The sequence below is a fragment of the Drosophila albomicans genome, chromosome X (genome assembly GCF_009650485.2).
Source record: "Drosophila albomicans strain 15112-1751.03 chromosome X, ASM965048v2, whole genome shotgun sequence".
Lineage (NCBI taxonomy): Eukaryota > Metazoa > Arthropoda > Insecta > Diptera > Drosophilidae > Drosophila > Drosophila albomicans.
Genome location: NC_047627.2, coordinates 12426548 through 12444602, shown reverse-complemented (window position 1 = coordinate 12444602; position 18055 = coordinate 12426548). Strand labels below are relative to the sequence as shown.

At 42.9% G+C, this 18055-nt stretch overlaps 1 protein-coding gene across 1 annotated transcript in view; it reads right to left on the bottom strand.

The window, feature by feature from the left end:
• Positions 1 to 3592: 3592 nt before the first annotated feature.
• LOC117575378 (E3 ubiquitin-protein ligase highwire) overlaps positions 3593 to 18055 on the bottom strand; it is a 66766-nt gene continuing 52303 nt past the window's right edge. The window contains exons 14-22 of the mRNA XM_034259555.2: positions 17890 to 18003; positions 14953 to 17672; positions 11744 to 12258; positions 9612 to 10931; positions 7155 to 8615; positions 5962 to 6303; positions 5433 to 5897; positions 5172 to 5365; positions 3593 to 5112 (exon numbers count right to left, since the gene is read on the bottom strand). Of these exons, the coding sequence (XP_034115446.1) occupies positions 4629 to 5112; positions 5172 to 5365; positions 5433 to 5897; positions 5962 to 6303; positions 7155 to 8615; positions 9612 to 10931; positions 11744 to 12258; positions 14953 to 17672; positions 17890 to 18003 (7615 nt within the window). The 3' untranslated portion in view covers positions 3593 to 4628. The remainder of the gene's footprint in view (positions 5113 to 5171; positions 5366 to 5432; positions 5898 to 5961; positions 6304 to 7154; positions 8616 to 9611; positions 10932 to 11743; positions 12259 to 14952; positions 17673 to 17889; positions 18004 to 18055) is intronic.

Genomic DNA, 18055 nt, shown 5'->3' with positions numbered 1-18055 from the left:
ATACAAACAAAAATCAATTTAGAGTTGAGCAAGACATACACAACAAAAAATTTCAAGAAACCCAAAAACAAAAAAAAAAAAAGAAACAAAACAAAAAAAGAAAACAAGGAAATTAAAATAAACTTTAGAAGCTTTTATACGCCAGAATTTTTTTTCTAAGCAAAATAATAAGGTACATAATTAATACTACTATAATAACTAACTAAACAAAAATTCCAAAAATACGCCACTTAATTATTAAAAATGATATAAATTGTAATAAAACAATGTGAATATATACAAGACACAGATACAAAAGCCTTACAAACACTCAAAAAAAAAAAAGAAAAAAGAAAAATACCAAACACACGCCTCATTTTTTGTATACCCACTGCAAAAAAAAAAGATACCAAACACTTTTGGCAAACTAACAAAAAAACAAAGAAATGAAAAAAAAAAACTATTACATTTATGCGAATAAAAAATACAAAATAAATTCTTAAAACATAAATGAAACCCAGACTTCGGTACATCGAAGAGTAAATACCTCTGCAGAGTGACGTCAATTTGAGTTTAGTAGAGACATCTCAAGAAACAAAATAAAGTCAACATACAGAATATCAATTAATTCGATCCGATAAAAAGTCTTAAATAAAATATCTGAAGCAAATTTGGTCAAAGTCAAAGTTTGTGACTAATTGTTCCTATCACATCTACATATAGTATAAATACAGTAATCAAAGTAACGTAGATTAAATATTGAGAGAATAGTTTGCATTTAAACTGACATACAGACGGAATCGATGTATATATACATCTTATGTGTATGTCTTCTCTGAACATCTGAAGAATACTGTTTTTTATCTCTGCAAAGGTATGACAAAACAAAAAAGAAAAACAAAACAAAACTACCAATGAAAGTACTAAGCGTTATGCTCTAGACTCTAGATTCTAGTCTCTAGACGAAAAAGAACCAAAATTTTACAAAATACCAAGAGAAAACCAAAATGAAAGCAATGTTAAACATTTTCCACCAAATTTGAGGAGCATAATTGATGTGTATACAACAATATAATCTGAATAACAATTAATGACTATGAACATTACAACTCGAACATAATGAACAAAATAATAACGTAATAACTACTACTATAATGATAAACAAGAATGATTTCGTACACACGCCCTTTGTTTTTGAACATGAAAAAGCTGCCTATTTAGTAAATATTTACAAATCTTACTGAAAAAAAAAACAAAGCAAAAACAAACAAAAAATAAATAAATAACAACTTATTATTATATGTACCAACCAAAAATAATACATTCCAAAATAGTTCGTTCATATATTATATATTTAATTGTGTTTTTCCGTTGTATTACGCCCGAAAAATACAAATTATAAAATTAACATTAAAAACGAGAAAATTTAATAAATTAAAACTTAGAGAGCCATGCATATTTACAAAACTATATAAAACAAATATATAGGTTATATACCACAAATGCTTGGACAGAACAATGGGCATTTGCCTCGACGCTGAACTTATGAACAACTGATGAAAATACCATAAATATACCAAATAAAAAAATTAACAAAAAATTAAGAAACCACAAAAAAATGGAAATAATTAAATTAACTTTATAAAAAGAAAACAATATGACATAGTTGTACAATTTATTTGAAAGAAAAATCAATTAATAAATGCTGTAATTAATGTGTATAGTAAATTAATTATTATGACATTAGCATTGATATTAAAACACACACACACACAAACATAAATACAGACACAAACATTTACACACACACACACTCATGTTAATAAATCTTTGACTATGTTAAAGAAGAATCCGAAGAAAAGCGTAAGAAAATGTGAAAATACTACTCGTATTCATTCATTATGAGAATTATATTATAAAAGATGAAAAAGCAGCTGAAGAATAAATTGATATTTGATCTATCAGAGCAATGAATATGAAGAAGTCGCAAAACGAAATGATTTGAAAAAACAAAAAAAAAAAAAAAAACAAACAAAAAAAAGAATGAAAGAAATACAATAACAAAATAAATATGTTTTTAAGCTCGTTTTATTTGTATTCTCTATTTTGTGGGAATGGGACTTCGCTTGAATCTGAAGAACGGCATAAATTATTATTACACATATTAATTCTGTGTAAATCACTAAAATGTTAGAGAGCTGGCTTGCTTCTACTCCTTCTCAATTTGAAGTTTAACTACTGATAGAAAACAAGTAAGAAAGCTACAGTCGAGTGTACTCGACTGTGAGATACCCGCTTCCCATTTTGAATAATATAAATATATTTTGCGGTATGTTTCTCAAAATATACCTATATACTGCAAAAATACTAAAATTATACCGAATGGTATATTTGGTATATCGATATAGTACCGCATTCAAAATATACCATAGACGGCACAATATACCAGATTGTTAGCCAAAGCAACTAAGACACCTAGTAAGTAGGCGTTTTTGCCCATACAAAAGTATTTCTTTAATAACTTCGACAACTTTTATCTGATCGCAACCATATTTTCAGGAATCATAACTACTATAATAATTATTGTTTATACCAAAACTCTAGCCCAACTCTAGCTTTAAAATTACGCTTGTTATTCGATTTTTTTCGATTTGCGGGGGCGGAAGTAGGCGTGGCAAAAATTTGAAACAAACTTGATCTGCGTGCAAACATAACAAATGCTGTCGAAAAAAATTATAGCTCTATCTCTTATAGTCTCTGAGATCCAGTGTTTCATACGGACGGACGGACAGACGGACATGGCTATATCGTCTCGGCTGTTGACGCTGATCAAAAATATATACACTTTATGGGGTCGGATATGCCTCCTTCTACCTGTTACATACATTTCCTGCCGGCACAAAGTTATAATACCCTTCTACCCTATGGGTAGCAGGTATAAATAGTAATTTGAGTAAAATCAAATTAATTGGAATATCACTTCAGGTCCGAGTATTATCTGTGATAAGTTCGGTTAATAAGGAACTTGATCTATTCATTTGCGTCAATTACAAAATGTTAGATGAATAATTAATACTATAATCTTTACAACTATCTAGCAACCTTATTAAAATACAATTGAAACGAAATTCTTTAACTTTTTTTACCTTTCTCTGAGTGATAGCCTTTCATTGATCTACAGTCGTTAGTTTATTATCAATGATTCAATGCTTGGTTTTAATTCACAATCAATTCAATTGCTACAAGGTAAGAAAACCATTTAAAAAATTAAGCCACTTGCATGCAAAGTATGTTTTTTGATTGACACAAAATACCGAAACTTTGCAAGCAATCATCGTGATGATCACATCAAAAAGGACAACTTTTCAGACGACGTGCTGCAAGTTCATAATGTTCTCACCTCTTATTTTATGAATATGAACTTGAAATAAAATGGAATTTCTAATAGCGATTGGAAATTCATGTATGTGATTGTCGAATGATGTAGAAATCGCCATTTCATGTAATTTATTAGCTGTAAAAGTAGCTTTCCGTCTACAAAAAAAGAAAAGATACTGAAAGTCCCACCAAAACGTAATTGATTCCGTGCAATAAGTCGACAGGTAAGTGTAATTGAATTAGTTGTTTATTGTTTATTTTAATTACATTTGCTTTTTAGGGGTTGTTTTTTTGTTCGTGTGTTTTTTTTTTGTGTTTTGATTTCCTCTTTTTGCCACATTTATAATAAATATATTTTAGTTATTACATGGTTGTTGCATAATTTGCATTATTTTTTCGCATGGTTTCGAAACAATAAAGTGAATTTGCTTTTGTGGTTCATTTTGTTGTCGTTTCTAGTGAGTATTAAAAATAATATTGCAAATTGCATAAACTTTCATTTCTCTCATACATTTTAAAAGTATTTCATGTTATCAATCAATTCACATCTACGTATAATTAATCATCTTGATGAGATCCTAACATTGCCTATCATTTTGTCGCATTCGCTTTCGCTTCCATTTCCGTTTCCGAATATCAAACCTACTTAAGAATAAGTTATGTGAGTATGTGTGTGTGTGGTGTGTATCCAAGTGTGAACGTGTGTGTGTGTGTGTGTGCTAACTATGCATGTGTGTACAAAAGAGATTTGTTCTCTCGCCCAAAAAAAAAATGCAGTTAATTGATTACAATTACAATTACAATTAGAGTTACAATTACAATTAGAATTATATAAAGAAATAAATAAATAAATAAATAAACAATCATATAGTCAAGTACACATATAGCTAAAAATTGCATCTCTCGTATGACATTTATATTAAGACAATAAAAAAAAAATGATGAACAAAAACCATTAATTTACAATTATTTGTATTGTAAGCATATTTTATTTATCATGATGCCTATTTTTTGCTATATATATATATGTATTTATATATAGTCGGTATGTGGGGGGGGTTCTTTATGGGTTTCTTCTAATTGTTCATACGTTGCCCCTCGGCGCTGTCGCCAACACTGCGCAGCGCCTCCACATCCTCCACCACGACATCATCATCATCCTCTACTTGCTGCTGCTTCTCCTCAGCCTCAGCCTCAGCTTCATCTTCATCCTCCTCGTCTTCGTCATCGGTTCGCAACTGCAGCGGCAGATGCAATTTCAAACGGAGTTGCTAGAACGTTTGCGCATTGCGACAGACGCCACAGCCCAGGGCAAACTCCTCACCAGTCGGGGGATGCATCACATGCAGCGGACACTCGTCTCCAAGCAGCTGCTTGGCCTTCGGTCCGGCGGGACACTGTGGCAACTTGTTCTTCGGTATGTTCGTGAGGCGCTGAAAGTCATCGTGGCACGTGTCGCAAAAGTGCGTGGTGCCAAAGCAAAAGAATACGGCCACCGAGCAGCAGTAGCGACACTTGTACTCGAGGAAATCGGTGCCATGTTTGGGGCACATTTGTGCCCGGGCCACATCCGAGCAGCCGCCACAAACGAGCTCCTCCGGATCGAATTTCTCACCGATCTCAGCATCGCAACGCGCTTCGCCGCCATAGTATGCCTTCTGGCACTTGAAGCACACGTAATACGCATAACGATCCATGGCCAGCTGGGTGACATCTTTGCTATCCGTATCCTTGACCACACCCTCGTACTTAATGCTGTTAGGAATAAGTTGTTTTAGTTACAGTCGATGGCATTGTGTCCGTTGCGTACTTACCGCATAATCGCCTTGCGTTTGACGTCCTGTTTGAGTCCATTGATGGGCTCCAGAATGTCGGCCAGCAATGGATGCTGTATGTCCGCCTTGCAGATGGGGCACAGCGAGAAGCCAAAGGTGATGCGTGGTCCGCTCCAGCGTTTCTCCAGCACCGCCTTGCAGCAATGAAAGTGAAACACATGACCACACTCCAACTGCAATTGAAATTCACGATTAGTTGTTGATACTCTTACTTGATACTTTCTCTCGTCTCTGACTTACGTGTATGGAGGGCGCACACGAGAGCGCCTCAACGAAGCAGATCATGCACATGTCATCAGCATCTTGGGTTAGCTTCGGATCGCGCAGCTCCTCGGCCAGCTCATTCTCGCGTGCATGACACACATGCTGCAGACAAGGCAAGCACTTGCGTTCGCCAGCAACGCCGCCGCAGGCATGACCGCAGGGCTTTGTTTTCAGGCAGGAATTGGCCGCATACTCCTGGCACTGGGCATCGGCACACACGTTGCCAATCTCCAGCAGACCTGAGTTGCCAGTGAGGCCGCAGAAGCGACATCGTCCGACTGCCTCCTGTGGTCCCGAAATGATCGTGTGGCTGCCATCGCGAAACTCGACCATCGCCTTCAGGGTCTTTGAGTCGGCCAGGGCCAAGAGCCAAAAGAGTTTGGTGCGACCGCACGATTCATGCAGCTCCACGCGTATCGCCTCCTCCTCCTCCTTGCACACCTGCGAAGTAGTATCTCAAATTATATGCATTCTTCTTTTGGGGACTCAACGTTTTACAACTTACCGTGCGCTTATGTGAACGCGTCTTGCGATTCAAGTGCAAAAAGCGATCGCAGTCGCCGCAAAGCGAACCGCAGGTTTCGCATTGTATGATCGCCGCCGTTTCGCCATCGTCGTGATTGCTGCACATGGGACGCGTGTCGCAGAGCTTTGACCATTGGCCCGAGGAGAGTTTCTCGACGTGATCACGCTCCAGCACACAGAGACTGGCCAACGCCAGCCACAATGTTGCCGTCTTTGTGCAATGCTCCGGCGTGCGATAGATCTCCTCAAGGCGTGTTAAATTCAACACTGACTCGGCAATGGCCGCCTTGGTGATCTGTGACCACTTCTCGCTCAGCTTGCCCTGCAAAGTAAGACGTGGTATGGTTAATTGATTGAATTTGGATTTGAAAACGAGTAAAAGAGCTAGAGTCGAGTGTACTTGTCTTTGATATATTTGGTATATCAATATAGTATTACAACAAATATACTAAACAAATACTAAAATATACCGAAGGATACATATATTTGGTGGCACTGCCACATTAATATACCAAAAATATACAAATTTAAATTAACGCTGTATGTGGGTATAGCAATTTAATACTACCACATAAATATACCAAGAAATACGAAAATATACCTATGGTTATATTAGATATATCAATATAGTACTCCCGAATTGAAATACCAAAAATTTGTAAATATACCGAAAGCAATACTAATACTAATCCCCAAAAAATACCGAAGACTATATTTGGTATATAAAAATAGTAGTGCGGTAGTCATTAATATACCAAAAAATCTAAAATATACCAAAGTATATGTTTGATAGTACTACCCCATTAATATACCGAAAATATTCTTAAGGCATATATGGTATATCAATTTAGTACTACGACATACATAAATACACCAAGAAATACTAAAATATACCGAAAGCTATATTTGGTATATCAATAGAGTACACCCAAAATAATATACCAAAAGTATATAAATATACCGAAAGCAATATTTAGTATATAAATATACTACTACTAAATTATACAAGAAATACCGAAGACTATAAAATATTTGGTATATCAAAATAGTATTACATTCAAAATATACTATATTGTCGGACAGACGGACATGTCTATATCGTCTCAGCTGTTGACGCTTATCAAGAATATAGCTGTATATACTATAATAAAATAACTAAATCAAGTAACTTACGCTTGCCAAATCCCGTATGAGGCCAATGATGCTCTCCGCCTGTTTGGTGGAGATGATACCGTTGAGGAACCAGCGCTGATTCAGATTCCGTTTCGACTCCTTCTTCACGGGCGCCGCATCAAAGCGAAAGGGATCGCTGCCACCGGGCGCCGTTGATGAGGCAGTCGATGAGGCGGTCGCCAATTGCTCCGCTGTTGTGGGACGTGCACGCAACAGTTGCACGGACAGATCCAACGAACTGCAGAGACGCACAAATGCCGGCGTCTTCTCCAGCTGTCCCGACTTCGCTGTTCCCGTTCCGGTGTTTCCGCCAGCCGTTGTGTTGCCGCCACTTGGCACCGTAACGCCGCCAGCTGCATTGGCCGACGTTGTCTTTACCTTGACCTGCAACTGCAGTGACTTGGCAATAACGGCCAGGAAAATGTCGAGCAGCCCCAAGCGACTCATGTCAAAGTCGCTGGCACTCTGATGCGCGATGCTGTAGTCCGCCGGTGGCAGCCGCTGCACGCCGAGCAGCTCGGCGAAACTCTCCGGCGTTATTTCGGGCAGTATGCGACGCAAAAGTGCCGTCACCTGACGCTGCACTCGATCGCTGCCCGTGTGCAGCAAACCGAGCAGATCCCTCAGCAGACCGTACTGTTGCGACAGATAGGAGCGACCCACCACGCTGCCGGAGAGCGCCAGCACCATGCTGAGCATCTCAAAGCAATAGGTGTCCGGGGCGCGACTGCGTTCCGAGCTGCTGTCGCTGGAGATGAGCACTGAAGCGCCAGCGGTCGCTGACTGAGGTGCTGCGGCTGTTTGTTGTGCCGGCTGATGCTTGAGCACATGTGCCAAATTGGCCAGCTCCCAGTCCTCTTTGGCGCGTTGCGCCTCCTTCTTGATGGCGTGCACAATGTGCACAATCACCTGCTTCTGCAGATGCGACAGTTTGCTGCGCGAAAACAGTATGCCGACCATGTGTTCCCGGAGATCAAGTGAGTCCGCCAGCATGGAGTTGCCACCACCATCTAGAACCGAAGAGGAGCCAGCAGCTCCGCCTGCTCCCCCGCCAGTGGCTGTGACTGCATCGTTCACATTGCTGATCAGCTTACCAAAGACCTGGCCGGTAATGAGACGGAAGACCCGCAGTGTTTCCGCCTCGCAGATTTGCTGTTGAATCCGTGCTGCGTGCGACATGCGCAGATTGGAGCGATGCTCCGCCAGCAACTCTTCACCAGCAACAGCAGCACCAGCTGCTCCTTGTTGTTGTTGTCCACTTGGCAGTCCCAGCAGCTTGATTTGACGCACCCGCAGTGTGTTCTCCGGTCCGTGGAGCTCGAGGCGAAAATGTGTGGAGCTCTCATCGCTGATTTTGGCCGCTATCCAAACGCATGCCTTTTGATCCACATCCACCGATTTGATCAGATTGGTATCGCCGAGCGATTGGCCGGCATAAAACACCACATTCAGCACCTTGTTCTGCGGATAGAAATGGAAAGTAAGGTAATGCGTTAAGTGGGTCTAATTATCGCTATATTTGCCATGCTATTGATTTACGACTGGTACCTAACGTAGTTTTGAATCGGTAATCAGCGAACTACCGCACAGAGCAGTATAGCCCAACCATCTCTGCTGAATATGTAGAATGTAGCAACCTCCTGCAGTGTCAATGTATATAAGAACATTGTGGTAATCGACCTATATAGGCATCGACCTACTGCAATCTTATCCTTATGGGATAGGCAAGTTTGGAGCGCACCTAATGTAGTACAGCGATGTAAGCCAATTCGAACCCTTTACACTACTCAAATAATACAATAGCTGTAATATATATTTATCAAGCACAACTTTGCGTTTGCCGATCTAGTGAATTACTAACTTACTTAACTTACTAACTACAATTGCCTGCAGTTCCTTTTTATTATGGAGCCTTCAAACCCTTAAACATTACACTTCAAGAACCATACCGATCTTATACAATTTTTGATTTTGCTGAAAATATCCAAGTGGTTAGCAAACTATTTCTGCACCAATTTAAAGCAGGGCCTTGTAGATTGCATTACCCATGCAATGTACCGGCAAAGGAGGTTGCTTATTTTGATAAATATGTATTTAATGTAGTACCGATTCAAAGCAATAAGAATGTAATACAGTAATCACCTAAAGCACTTCGACCTTATGCTTTATCAACCCCCTACAGAAAATATCTTATGCAGTTGCAACCTCCCGCGGAACGGATGTAGATCACAACTTTGTGGTTGTTCGATCCTAGCAAGAGCAAGTGAACTTCTTATCTATGTATATAAATAACGGCCACCAATATTTCTTCTACAAGTACTAACTTTGTTTAACACCGACCCTTTGCAGTACCTTCTACGGGTACTAATTCACATCATTATTAATAAAAATACTTTATCAGAGTTTCCCAAGCGTGCACTATAAAAAGAGAGTATCGGGGATGCTTCTTCAACTTACCTGAATGTCGCGGCTGTTGTCGATGTGCACGAGCACAAATTTGCAGGCATAGCTAAGCTTGCTCATTGAGAGCTCAATGATCTTGCATTTGTTGCGATCCTCCTCGTCGCTCTCCCAGAACGTCTCCGTCGAGTTGTCCGTAAGGGACTCCGCCATGGCGGGGCGCGACGAGACCGTCACCTCGAACATGCCAGCCAAATCGGTGTAGCAAATGACTTTGGCACCCGGCACACTGCTCGAGGGGTTCAGCTGATTGCTAGCTGTGGCAATATTATGCTCGGCATCGCAGTGGATCTCGTTGCCAGTGGCTGCCAGCATTGTGGACATGGCCATGGCATCGTTCTGCTCATCGGACTTGGACAAGATCTTCGAGATGTTGCCAAACACATGTGAACTATGCAGGAACTGATGATCGGCCTGCCGGAAGCGTATGCCAAAGCATTGAATCGCCACCCGCTGCAACGGTGATCCCAGCGGCAGATGCAGCGTTAGATCCGCAACCGATTGCAGCAGAATGTGCAGCGATTGTGTGATCAAGTGTGCAAAGCGTCCACTGATCTGTGTATACGCAACGGGATGCTCCAATGCCGGTTCGGCCTCCTCGTACTTGCCATCCACCAGCTCAACGCTGCCCAGCGCCAGAGAGCTGACAAACCACCACATCAGATCGTGCAGACAAACGCCTTGGGTGACGCTGCGCAGCAACCAGTTGAGCGCCTGCAGCGCATAGATTCGGCAGGCGGCGATCCTTAGACTGCGTCGCATTGCACCGCGCAATCGGTCCAGCTCATGTTTCTGGGTCATGAACGCCATCGCAGGTCGCGTCAGGAGCGCACTGCTCTGCTCTGGCAATGGCAACGGACTCACCGGTGGCAACTGTTGTTGGCGATCGTCCTTGGCATCGGCTGAGGACTGCGCATCGTTCGCATTGGATGCGGCATGCAACACAGCAACGCTGGCCAAGAGTTTCTGTGGCACCAGGCGACGCAGATGCTCCGATGGGTAGCAGATGAGCAGCGAGCCATCGCCCTCGCTCGACGACGAGTTGTTGCGCCTGCGATAGACGACCTTGGGTTGGGCATCCAATGGCACCACAGTCGCCATTGTCGGTGGCTGCTGTTGCAGCTGTTGGTGCTGTTGTTGCTGCTGTTGCTGCTGCTGAGCCAATGCTGCCCAACCCTGTCCCATCGAGTAGCTGCGGTGGAACTTGGACAATGTGCCGCCGCCACTTCCAGTGGCTGCTGGTGGATTCGCCAGCGAGCCGGACATCAGCTCATAGTTGTTTGGTTCGCACGACTCGTAAGAGATTTCCGACAGTGGCTGCGAAAACAAAAAATCAGTAATTAGAAACTTATTTACAAATAAATTTTACATTTGGTATATTTTGTAATGTATGGTATATATTGAAAAGTATATCAACAGATATACCAACTACAGCTTTCGGTATTTTTAAGTTTTTTTTTTCAGTATATTATCTTGGCATATTTTTAGAATAATACTGCACTGTTTTGGTTCTCTTAGTAGGGATATATCACAGTACCCTCAAATGACTGAAGCTTTCATTTGATTTCTTTTCTCTTTAATTTTTAATGCGCTATTCTTGTTTTCCTAGTTCGTAGAATAATTTTTGTATTATTTACATATCTTTATTGCAATGCCTCTAAGTATGAAGAAAAAGATAAAAGTGACCAAAATACAAGAAGTTAAAATAACTTCATTTTAAATATGAAATTCAATAACTATGTTAAGTTTATATTATTAATACATTGGCCACTTTTTTTTTTTAATTCTTTATTTTATTTTATGTCTGTTTTTTTTTTTCATACTTATAATATGTTAGTCATTCCATCAGTTAGGAATCACTTCTAAGTATTGTATTTTAATTTACAAATTAATTTATTGAAACTAAAAAAATGCAACTGATTATTTTCTTATGAATTTGAATTTTCTATGTCCTTTTTTCCCTATCATTCCTTCTTATTATTTTCACATAAATATTCTTACAAAAAGTGTATGGATTATTTATTGTTGCATTATTAAATTTGCTTTATTTATATGCATATTTTCTTCGAAGTACAAGTATTACCAAGACTCTTTAGTTGCCTCATATCTTAATCTAATGATAAACTCACCCGATCGTAGCCGTTCTCATTGTTGGCGTTGCCCAGGCCGAACATCTCGTAGGGCAGATCCTCGTGGGCGGCGGTGCCGAGACACTCGAGGCAGGCGAAGCTGTCGGGTGCCAGCCAAACGTTGTCTGGCGTGGCAGGAGGCACGCCCACAAAGCTCTTGCGGAAGGGCGTAAACTTGCCACTGAGTCGATTGCCAATGCGACTGCTGCGAGCGGAGTCAGCTCGACTGGTGCTCGGCTTGTTGCTGAGATTCAGATCAGGCATGCCCAGATGTTGATGCTCAATGACCACAGGCATGCCCATCGACATCTGCTGTTGTGGCGATCTCTTCTGGTTGCCACTGTTGCCTGCCCCAGCAGCAGCAACACTGCTGCTTGTCGCCTGAAGGCTGCTACTGGCGCTGCTCGAGGAGCACAGCTCCAGCAGGAATGTGGCATTCTCTCGCATTGTGGTGTAGACCTCCGAGTTGGCTATCAGCGTGGTTGTCTTCACGCCGAACAGGTTCATTTCAGTAGCTGCAAGTGTCGAATTGATAGGTAATTAGTCAAATGAAAGAGAAAAAGAGAGAGATAACGACGGCATCGTGTCGTGACACGACTTTTCAAGTAGGTAGAACAGAGAAAAGGAAAGCAAGAGTATTTTAATCGTGTCGTGACACGAGTGCAGACACAACCATTTACGACTTGTCGAGACATGTTTGATCATGTCATTAACACAACTATAAACATGTTAAAAGATAAGACTGCATTCAAACAACGAGCGATAAAATAGTAAAAACCTCTAAGAAAATATATAAAGGAAACACAAATTGGTTAGCGAATTTTTTATGTTTGATTTATCAAACGATTGCCAATGAAAATATAGAATAACTTGAAATTATTCAAGATACAGTAGGTCACAGCTTATTTCAACCACCACCAACCGACAACTTTGAGTTAGTGTACTGGCCAAACTAAAAGAGGTATTAACTTTATTTAAACGCAGGATTTTAGTTTAATGTTTTAACATATAAGATACCTTTTTATTTATCCTCTAATTTTTTGTTTACTATATAAAATTTTTGAAAAACAAAAAAATGCCAAAAAAAAGTACCACAGCTTATTTCAACCAGCAACTTTGCTGCTGTGCAAAGATCAGTTTCCTAGGAAAATAACGGTTCTTTATTGATCTATTGCATTGTGTATAGTATTTTTAATGCTTAGAAGTTAGATTTTCGACATTTTAAGCTTTAGATCTCAAGAGACACGCGTATTTTACAAAATGGGTCCATGAACCACAATTGAGAAGGAAAATGACGTCATAACTCCTTTAAAGAATGGATTATCCCGTCCAAAAATTTATGAAATAATGCATCTGAGTGTTTAGACGGTGCAAAGCATCATTCACGGTATTTTTTCGCGAAAAATTAGTGCATTAGAAGAGCAAAAATGTACCCAATGAAATTTTTAATGAGACCGACGCGCGTTATATTGTCCGGAAAATCGGAAAAATCCAAAATTTTCGCCACCAAAATTGACCAGTGTTATAGAGGAGGAATTGAGTAAGGCGTGCCACCCAGAATCAATTCGAGAGTACTGCGGGAAAGTAACTTTAATGACAGTATAAGGCGCAAGAAACCGTTTATAAGGCGCGCGAATCAAAAGGCTCCTTTGAAATTTGTCAAGGAGCATGTGGGAAAGGATAAAAACTTTTGGAACTCAATCATATTTGTGGACGAGTCCAAAATCAACATTTTTGGGTTGGTTGGAGCTCCATATGTCGGTCAGAATCCAAATTCCGGGCTTCAAAACATAAATTTAAAGCTTACAGTCACGCATTACGGTGGTAGCGTCGTGGTTTGGGCCTGTATGTCCACAGCCGTAGTCGGAAAACTCAATTTTATTGACGCGACCATTGACTAGACTCAATACCTAGAGGTACTGAAGGTCAATTTGATCCAAAGTGCAGATAAACTGGGCATTAGGGATGATTTCCGCTTCTACCAAGACAATGACCCTAGGCTTAAGGCAGGAATTAGGCAAGATTGGCTAATGTGCAACTTTCGTCATGTCATGAAACCATCAGCTCAGTAACCTGACATAAATGTTGTAAAAAATTTTTGGGCCATTTTGGACCAGAACATCGGAAAAAGGCCAATTTCCAACAAATCTAACCTTAAAACGGATTTAGTGGAAGAATGGGACAAAATTAGGCCCTATATCACAAAAAAAATGGTGGAATCTATTCCAAACTGTCTGGAAGGAGCTATTAACCAAGAAGGAGGTCATACGAAATTCTAAAAACACAGTTTAACATATTTAACTTTAGTTATTTTCAGCTGGTTGAAATAAGCTGTGGTACTTTTTTTTGGCATTTTTTTGTTTTTCAAAAATTTTATATAGTAAACAAAATATTAGATGATAAATGAAAAAGTATCTTGTATATTAAAACATTAAACTAAAATCCTGCGTTTAAATAAAGTTAATACCTCTTTTAGTTTGGCCAGTACACTAACTCAAAGTTGTCGGTTGGTGGTGGTTGAAATAAGCTGTGACCTACTGTATGTAATTGATAACTACTTTAATAGTGTAAAACTTATTGAATTTATGAAAATACACAAAATAAAATTCTGAGGGAAACCATTTGGAACATTTATGAATAAATTGTTAAGCAATAAATAAAGAACATATTAAATAATGTTAATGATTTTATGATTTACTACTATTATGGATTCCAATCGTGTCTAAAGTATTATTCACTTTTGTTTCATAAATTTATCGCCTAATAGATAGGAGAATACATTTAACTCTACAATTTATCATAGTTATAAAATAATCACACCTATTGAAAATGTCTTCTTTAATTACAACAATTTATTGATCAATTAGGACGCGATAAATACTTATCAATCTCTATGAGATGCAGCAAAAATCTGAGTGACAAATGAATGTCGATCTCAATAATAAACATACAACTTCATGAATATTCTACTGAGAAAGCAGCCTTAATTATTATTGATAATTCAATAATGTATTATAATTTCACCAATTTATCGATAAGTCTATAAACGATATAAGAATATATATATATATAAGAATATATCTTTATTTATTGCGAGCACTTAGCAATAAATGCAAGTCATTCGCCAGTTATGTTAATAATAAGTCAAACTACAACAGAATTTGAATTTAAAAAGTGATCGATAAGTGATCGATAAAGTCAAAACTCACCTGCATTGGACACGTGTGGAGCGGAAATGTTGATGTTGTTGGCACTGCGACTGCTGGCCAAATACTTATCCCGGCAGGCGTCGCACATGAGGAACCAGCTGGAGGCGCCCTTGCCGCCCTCGCCACAGTTGCCGGCCCAGCCCTCGCAGAAGATGCCCACTGAGTTGTAGCCCTTGCCCTTGGCGGACTTGCCGCAGCCGGGATGAGCGATGCGCATGTGATATGTGACGGGCATGGGCAGGAAGAGTTCACAGATCTCACACCAGCTGCCGTCATCCTTCTTCTTACGCTTGCACTTCTTACCCGCCGCATCCTTGTCCAGTTCCCCGCCATTCCCCTTGCACTCCTTTGCATCCAGCTCGCCGTTAGCTTCCCTGGCGCCGGGCGACAACAATCGCTGTTCGCGCTGCTCCAGGGCATTCGACTGCACAATGTGGACGCAGCCGGCGCAGATCTGTTCCCAGAGATACACAAGACAACGCAGAGCCGGCGGCAGCACGCTCACCAGCTCCGGCAGAGCGTGTAGCTTCTCCGACGGATCCTCGATGGCAGCGGCACCCGATGACGACGACGTCGCCTTGCGATGCTTGCTGCGATTATGCAGCGAACAGTTGCCGCTCTTCGCCAACGTCTCCAGCGTCGATGGACGTATGTTCAGATAATGTCCGGCATTCGCGACCTCCACCGAGTGTCGCTGCTGTGCCTTCTGTTCCCGCGACAGCTGCAGACGCGGATCACCCGACTCGCCGCGCCGAGTCACCACGGTGGCACCCTCCTTGGGCAGACCCGGATGAAACTTCAAGAAACTGGCGCAGGCCATCGCATCGTGGACAACGCCTTCGTGCCACAGCAGCGCCGCAAAGACAGCGCGTATGCTCTCGGCGAAGGAAGGCGGCATCGCCCGCTTGATGGGACCCATGATGGTGCTGCGCTTGGAGCAGCCGCCCGATGCCGATGCCGAGGCAGTCGCCGTACCTGAGGCATTAGCCGACGTCGAGGAGCTGCTGGTGGCTGCGGTGGGACTCGAGGAGTCCGCCAACTGCAGTTCGCTCTGCAGCTCGATGCCCGTATTGCAAGCGGTTGTCGTCGTCGTGATCTGCAACAGACTGAGATCCTCCTCCAGCTGGGCGATCTGTGCGGCACCCGCAACTGCCTCGCTGGCTGCGACGCCACGACGTGGCGTATGCTTTGGTGTGGACAGCAGGGCTGCCGTCTGGCTGGCCGTGTAGTTCATGCGACGCACATTCGCGATGTCAAAGTCCGCGTCGGTTTCGTTCGGTGGCTGCTGCTGCTGCTGTTCGAGGCGACTGTTGCCATTGCCGCCGCGTGGCAGCAACGGCGACTCCTGGGCGCCCATGGCACGCACCATCTCACGCACCGAGACGCCAGAGGCCAAGGGCGACGACTGCTGCTGCTGTTGCTCCATGGCATCGCCCTTGAACCACTTTTGCAACGCCTGCAGCTTGATGGCACCGCCGCCCACAACGCCCGCTATCGCGGAGCCCAGATTGCCGGGGAGCAGCTCAGTGGGTGGCAGCGATGTAGCTTGCTCCGCGTCGCTTAGCTGCTCTGTGGACTTGGCCGCTGGCAGCAGAAAAGGATTAGTCGAGGCGGAGGCGGAGACCGATGCGGACGCAGAGACGGAGACGGAGGCAGAGCTGCTGCTCGTCGTCGTTGTGGTTGTCGTCGTCACCGCAGACGTCGTTGTTGTTACCGTTGACGTCGTCGTCTCGAAGATCTTGCGCTCGCCGCTCTCCTTGCCGGGACTTGTTGCCACGGGACTTGTGGGACTCTCGCCATTGCTGCCACACGGACTGGTGGCACTCAGATCCGTCAACTCCCCGGACTTGCCACGTCCGCTCTTGGTTGGCGCATCCGTCACAGGCTGGAGGAGCGTGCGAGCCAAATGCTGATTGAACTGCAGACACCAGGCCTCGGTGGGATACCAGCCCATGGTGCAGTGTTGCCGTATCGACTCGGTGCTCAAGCGCAGCCAGATCCCATCGTCATTCTCGATCTCATCGATGAACGATATGATGCCGCCCAACCGCACCACGCCCACCTGCTCTGACTGCAGCGTGGGATGCGAGCGAATACGCAGTCCAGTGCTGTGCCTGGCCTGAAAGCGACGCAGCTTGCTCGGCGCCTGCGGTCGCCTGGCGGCATTCGAGCGCTGTGCCGGCGGCGGCAGGACGCCCTCCTTCACCTCGACGCGATAGACCTCCTCGAGGGGTATGCCATCGATGGTCACGGCCAGGCAATAGCCGCCCACCGAGTTCGGGGTCCAGTGCACACTGAATGTGCCGTCCTCCATGTCCTGGGCACACAGAGCCTCCGTGGTACGCGTCTGCACCGGACTGCTGAACCGCAGCTCCTCGAACGAATAGTTCGTGTAGGGTTTCATGAATGTGATCGCCTTAAAGCACATCTTCTCTTTGGTCGTCGCCTCGTAGTTGAGACGCGGTGGCGGCGTCATTCCTCCCAACTGTCCGGCCAGTCCCATGCCGCCTATGCCGTGTTGTCCATCCTCGGCGTAGGAGGTGCGTCGCATCTTCAGGTTCCCAGCGCCACCGCTGCGATCCGGTCCCGTTGGTATTGCCTTGATCTCCACCTTTAACTCCGGCACCAGGACCGCATCGCCGTACTGATCCCGTATGGTCACCGTGACCTGGGTGGGCCAGCCATACCGCAAGGGTTCCGTGATCGTGTTCAGCTCGCATCTGAGATGAAGAAATAGAGCGACAGGAGAGATGGAAAGAAAGAGAAAGAGAGAAGAAATGGAATCAGCGGAAGTTAAAGCAGCATTTGAATTTTAGTCCTCTAAAACTTAAACAGCGATCTGGACACTTTCTAAATTCAGGTCAAGCGTAAACATTACTCATAATGATAACGGTGATTCTCACTACAAAAATGCGATAGATAACGCTTCACACTTACTTGTTGGGATCGAGCCGTGATTCCGGCTGCAGCCAGGCGGCCAAGCGAGCTCCCGATGATCCAGGCGCGCCGCTAATGAAATCCTTGAGAAATTGTCGCTCATTTGACTGGGAACTGCAAATGAAATGATCGAAAGATGCAATTGATTAATTAGGAGAGAGCACAG